Raw genomic sequence first — 6,574 nt, forward strand, 5'->3', positions numbered from 1 at the left:
GGAAGTGGCTGGAATTGGGGTTGGAGTCGGAGCTGAGATTTGGATTTGAGCTGGGATTGGGTTAAGGCTAATCATGGGATTGGCTTTAGGGCTGGGGTTGGGATTGCATATGGGCCTAGACAAGTCTGGGACTGGGATGAGATTAAATACAGAACTGTGAGTGTGTCTAAACGTGGAGTGAGATTGAGACCAGGATCAGGGTCAGCTTTGGAACAGAGCGCACACAGAGCAGGACAGGGGGGGTGTCACTGCAGGATGTCCCTGGCATCGTTCCAGCCCTCCTCAGGTACCTCCAAACATGGGGGGCAGCTGGGTGCTCCAAGATCCAGGGGCTCCCACCCTGCCCCTCAATACCAGGTGAGCATTCCCTGAGGGCAGCCCTGACTGTGACCCTTGGGGCTCTGGGATCAGCCCTCACATCCCTGTGGGAGCAGCTGCAGACAGGATGAGAGATTTTCCCCTCCCTCATTCCTGTGGAAGGGTGAAGCTCAGCTGTCCTTTTCTTCTGGTGCCTCCTCCTCTCCTCAGCTGAGGATGTAGAACTCCCCATGAGCAGGAAAATCCCCATTCCCTCTTTCCTTGTGGCTGCAGCCTGGAACATCCACTCAGAATGAAAAGCTTTCTGACAGTCCTGCTGAATGATACTGGGAGGAGGTTTGTGAGAAAGGATGGAAATTGTGTTTTGATAGGAAATAATGTTACAAAATTATTTCTTTCTGTCCCATTCCTTTTCTATCAGTTCCAGTTTGTTTTTCAAAGTGCCACCTTCTCAGCTGATTGTGTTTGTTTCCTCCTTTCTCTCCTGCCTTTCTTTGCCTGCTCTGTTTCTCTCTGTCTCTCTTGACCCAGGGCAACTCCCACCAAGGACCCTGCCCTGATTGAATTCCCAATCCAGGAGCTACAACGACCATGGGTGAAGTTATGGAGGCTGGCAGTGAAATGTCACTGTAAGATCTTGCTCCACTTGGCTTTTGGGTCCCTTCTTAAGGGCTTTGCCTTCAAGGGCAGAAAATTCTTTTCCTGGCTGGGAGCTGGAATTCCAGCCCCTGGGAGTGTGTGCCATGGATGCCAGAGGGGCATTCCCGAGGCTCCCAGGAAGGTGTGCAGGGCCAGGGGACAAGGCCCAGCAGCTCTGTGGGCTCCCAGAGCCCACAGCAATTGTGGCTTTGCTGGACATTTCCCAGCACATTTCCGGCTGGAACCAGAGGGAGGGAGGAAATGGAAGCAAGTCCCCGACAGAATCCCGGAACGATTGGGGTGGGAAGGGACCCTGCCCATGGGTCACGATCTCACGAGGGAGAGACCCCTCTGCCCCAGTGAAGGTGCGAATGAGAGCGTGGGAACGCAACCTGCGGATCTGCTCAGACTTGGATTGAACTGAACAAGAAATGGGAAGGAGAAAGGGAGAGAAAGAAATCGAGAAGAGGTCTCAGAGAGAGAAAGAAATAGGAAAGAGGTCTCAGGGAGACAAAAAGAAAATGGAAAAAGATCTCAGAATGAAAGAAAGAAATCGCAAAAAGTTCTCAGAAGGAGAGAAAGAAAGAGGAAAAGGCTCCGGCCCGGACTCCGCAGCTCCCAGGGACACCCGCAGGGCCCAGCGCCTTTCACAGTTCCAGCCAATCAGAGAACGCACTAACCCATTTCCAGCCAACCAGAGCGTTTCTTACCAATGACTCACCAGTTGCTGGGCGGACCCGCGGAGCCCAGCGGCCCCCGGAGCGGAATTTGGGGCTCGGGCCGGGGGGACGGATCCGCACCGGGGGGGTCCCCGAGCCCCCTGCCCACCCCTGGGGCCGATCGGGGGCTCCCCCCAGCCAGCAGCCGGTGCTGCGGCGGCCGTGGGGCAGAGGGGTGGGAAAGGGGGGTCTGGGGTGGGAGTGGAGGAAATGCGGGAGGAAGAGGAGGGAGAGGAGGAGGAGCAGGAGCGGGAGAATCCCGCCGCTCGCACCGCCCGCACGCTGAGCCTGCAGCACCCCCTGCCCCGGGAGCATCACCCCCAGCCCCGAGCCGCAGGTGAGAGCGGAGGCCGAGCTCGCCCCGACTCTACCGAGGGGTCTGCGGGAGGATTTTTTTGGAGAGTGTTCGGAGGCGGCAGATCTCGGACTCGAGCCCCGGATATCTCCGGGCTCCCTAAGAGGAGCTTTTTCGGGGGGAGAAGAGTCGCGATCGCCCCTCGGGAGTGTCTTGGGGGATCCACGTGGGGATGGCCCGGTACCGACGGGGCGGGCCATTGGATTTGGGGATCCCCGTGAGAGCCGGGGCCGTGGGACCCCCGGGCCGGGGAGAGGGGAAGGGGCGGAACCGGAGCTGGGGGACCCCCGGCAGCCCGGAGATGAGGCGGGGACGGGACCCCCTGACCCTGATAGGGGCACGTCCTGGGGTGACTTCATGGTGCTCGTACCCCCATCGGTCCGTTTAGCTCAGAAATGAGTTCTGCACCTTTAAGGCTGGTTCTGAGAGCGAAGGGGAGGAGGAAGAAGCAGCAGTTTGTTTTCAGAAACTGCACTCACTCCTCCACATTCCGGCTCCTGGATTGTTGTGATGCCCTAAGGAGCTGGAACAGAGGCTAGATGGAGCTAAGAGGAATAAAGTGGATTTTTATTGAAGTGCCTTCAAAGGCCACACTCTGGCAGTGCCGGAGCCGCAGTTGTGGCTCTGCCCGGATGGCTCCAAGATGGGAGCAAAAGAGGGCTTGGTCACAAGATCTCACATTTTTATAAGTTTGAGTCCATTTGCATATAGGAGTTAATTGTCCAATTTATAGCTTCAAATTATGAAGTTTCATCTTCCTTGCTTGCTTGCTCACCATCCTCTTTTCACATTGTTTATGCTTTGAGCCTGAAGTTTGAAGAGATTGTGCTTGAGTCTCCAGCTAGAATAGGATTGTTTTGTCTTCACCAGTCTGTGAAAAGATCCCAGTAACACTTAATATAAAGCTAAAAGCTGCACACCAAAACAGAAGAGAAAAACTTAAAACCTAAGGTATCAGTTGTCTGTGGACAGACACACAGCAGGACAGAGCTCTCCTTTGCTTTTAGTTAGTTTGTGGCTCGCTGAGGCAGAGAAGTTCCCTGGACTGTGGTTTTTCTTTTTCTTTGGAGCTGTTTAAACCTGGTCTGGACTGAACACCCAGAAGAGCACCAGCAGCTCCCACCTGTGGCCCACCTGGCTGGGCCTGGTCTGCAGCATTTCCAGCACCTGAAGGACTTATAAGAGACTGATAAGAGACTGAGTGAGCCAAGCTACAGCCCACAGAGGGACTTTCTGAGTTTGTCATCTCTTTTGGAGAGGCAAGAGTTTTTATTGTTTAATATTGTTCTTTTTTTTTTTTTTTTTTTTTTTTTTTTTTGTGCTGGTGAATGCTTTACCTGTTAAATAAACAGTTTTTTCCACTTTTCTCTGAGGAAATCTTTTCTCGATCTGGTTGGGGGAGGGGCCACTTGAATTTGCTTTTTAGAGAAAACCCCTTTGGAGGTTTTTTTCCCAAATTTGCCCTTTACCAGGACAGGGCAATGGGAAGAGGGGGGAGCCCCAAGTGGCTGGACCAGGGGGAGGCTGGAGAGGGGAACCGAAAACCCCCCAGCATCCCTAAGCAGGACCCTGGAGAGGGGGGATCCCCAGGACCCATGAGGATCTCCAGCAGCCCTGAGACAGGGGACCACCAGAACCCCAGAGGGAGGAGACAGGAAATGAGACACTCCTGGTGGCTTTTTTTTATTCACTCTTGATTCTTGGAGGTTTTTATGGACACCAGATGATTTCTAGAGATGGACTTGGGCAGGAGGAATCCCCAACCCAAGGCGTTCACACCTTGTTTTTCCCCAAACCAGGATTTCCCATCCCAAATCTGGGCTGGATGGAGGAGGAACAGGCTATGAGGAACAGGAAGATGCCCCGGGACCCCCAGGCAGGTGAGGAGGAAGTCAGTGCCGTCTTCCCCCTCTCTCCTGCTCCATTTCCCAGCCCAGCACGGCCCCTGGCTGCAGGACAACACTGCTGCCAATGCCATCCTGCCGGGGATGCACTGGGGGGATCTCCTTCCCCTTCCCTCTGGCACGGAGGCAAATCCCATCTTCTCCTTGTCCTTCCTCCCCCAGAGAAGGAGCTGAGGATGGAGACCAGGGAGGACAAATCCCCACAGCAGAACCTCATGGAAGAGGCCATTTTAAGCAGCTCCATGGCACAGGAATCCAACGGGAAGGAAAAGCAAGAGAGATCCCACAGGAGGAGGCGTTGCAAAGCCAGCCCAGGGTGCTCTGAGAAGGAAATACCCATCCTGGTCCAGGAAGGTGGGCAGAGCTTCAGCCAGAGCACAGAGCTGGTGGCCCACAAGCAGCTTCATGACAGCGAGAGGCCCTACGAGTGCTTGGAGTGTGGGAAGAGCTTCAGGAAGAGATTCAACCTGATCTGCCACCAGAGGATCCACACTGGGGAACGGCCCTATGAGTGCTTGGAATGTGGGATGAGCTTCAGCCACAGGTCCGACCTGGTTGTCCACCAGCGGTTCCACACTGGGGAGAGGCCCTACGAGTGCCCCGAGTGCGGGAAGAGGTTTCACACCAGCTCCCACCTCCTTGTACATGAGCGGATTCACACCGAGGAGAGGCCCTTCCGCTGCCCCGACTGCGGGATGGGCTTCAAACACAACTCCACCCTCGTCACCCACCGACGCATCCACACCGGGGAGAGGCCCTACGAGTGTCCCCAGTGTGGGAAGAGCTTCTCAGACCGCTCGTTCTTTACCCGACACCAACGGAGGCACCGGTAAGGGAAGCCCTGCGAGAGCCCTGACTGCAGGAAGAGCTTCATGCACTGCTCCAACTCCATCCCCATCGGGGAACCCACATTGGTCAGAGCCCTGGTGACCCACATTCCCTTTGATACACAGTGGGAAGTGGCTGGTGTTCCTTTTCTTTTGCCTCTAATTATCTTTTGGTTTATCTTCCTCTCTTCGAAACACCGAAAATTGGGGTAAAAATCAACAAATTCTTCAAAGGCATTTAAAGCCTCACATTTTACTTGTGTTTTGGGGGAATCTTGGATTCTGGGAGATATCTGGGAGGCTATGGGGGGGGTTGGGGGGTATTTGGTTACTTATCTTTATTTCTTGGCATTCCAAAAGATGAGAGGGATTGATCTGTCAGCTCAAAACTGCTCAATGCCACTGAAAACTACTCAATCCCACCCACAAATTACTCAATTCCCCAGCCCCTCAGGGTGGAATGGGGTTGGGAGGGGATTGGGCCAAGTGGGATGCAAATCAGGAAGGATGAGATGAGCATTGGGTGGGGCAGGATGAGAGGATGGGTTTTGGGAGGTGTGAAATGGGGGAAATACAGCTTGGGAAGGGGGTCTTGATGTCCAGGAGGGGTGGGATGGGATGGGTTTGGGATTGGGGAGGTGGGGTGGGGTCTGGAATGAGACAGCCAAAGTTTGGGGATGATGAAGGGAGGGGGAGCCCGTTACTGATTGAGTTTTTGGATATTCCATGTTCATGCAGAGGTTTTGGGGTATCTCACATTTCTGAGGTGGTTTTGGGACACTCCTCAGCTCTTGGGGGGTTTCCTGAGAGCAGCTCCATGGAGCCCCATTGCCAAGGGTGTTTGCCATGGGCATGAGCTCATAGCTGTAGCCAGAGTCCATTGCCTTGGTACTGGAGAGCAGAGAAATCATGAACGGCCCCAGACATCTCCAGTGTGTGTTTGGGGCTAGGGCAAGTTGTGCACAGGTGGGGTGGTCACTGCCCAGCCCAGCAACTGCAGCCTCTGGCACCGCCCCAAAGTGGCTGCCAAGCCCCTGGCACCCCAAAAACCCCAACTATGAGAGGGACCAGAGCAGGTAAGGCTGTGACACAGGTGTGACACTGACACGTCTCATGGCCCCAGGGCTCACAGCAACTGAGATGGCACTGGATCCAAGGACGACTGTGGATCTCTCTCTCCTGCTCTCTCTTTTCCTGGCTTCCTCTTCTCAAAATCTGGATAACTTGAAGTTCTGTAGTTGAGAGTTTTTCAAGTGCTTTGTGAAGTGCCTTACCACAATTCCAGATTTAATCAAAGTTATAAGCTATGTTAAATACTATTGCTCTGTAAATTGTTATGTCATAGGTTATAAGTTAGGATAAATAGTATTAATTACTGTTCTTTTGCTAAGTTGTTAAGTTTAAGGTGTAAGTTAAGGTTATGGTATAAGTATTAAGTTTGAGCTCTGTTCAGCTTTTAGGCTGTATTCCTTTTATCCTTGCCCTCACTGTCCTCTTGTCACACACACACAGGGGGGCAGTTCTCGGTTAGTTTCTGGTTTAATTGCCTGGATTTGATTTGGTTTTGTGGCTGCTTTGCTTCCTTGCTGTGCCTGCATTGTCCCATTGGGGGCAGAGTGACTCTTGCCAAGGAACTTTGTCATGCCTCACCCCCTGTGCTCCTGATCGGTGATTTTTGTCTGTGGAGGGCCGGTTGGCCAACAGGGAAAGACTCCGTATCACTCCCCTGGAGGGAAAACCCCTCAAGCCCAGCCTCTTGGTTAGGATGAGGAGAATGGCTTCTCCCAGCATGCCTTGCTGAGACATGGAGAT

The 6,574-nt window shown here is 53.6% G+C and overlaps 1 protein-coding gene across 1 annotated transcript; it reads left to right on the top strand.

The window, feature by feature from the left end:
* Positions 1-298: 298 nt before the first annotated feature.
* On the top strand, positions 299-4,768 carry LOC311166182 (uncharacterized protein; the record flags this gene model as incomplete). Its single annotated transcript, XM_084227650.1, has 4 exons — positions 299-357; positions 850-913; positions 1,815-2,013; positions 4,098-4,768. The coding sequence occupies 4 exons, from the start codon at positions 299-301 to the stop codon at positions 4,766-4,768; spliced, it is 993 nt and encodes a 330-aa protein (XP_084083776.1).
* Between the last annotated feature and the right edge of the window lie 1,806 nt (positions 4,769-6,574).

The sequence above is a fragment of the Fringilla coelebs genome (genome assembly GCF_963513975.1).
Source record: "Fringilla coelebs genome assembly, contig: SCAFFOLD_41, whole genome shotgun sequence".
NCBI lineage: Eukaryota > Metazoa > Chordata > Aves > Passeriformes > Fringillidae > Fringilla > Fringilla coelebs.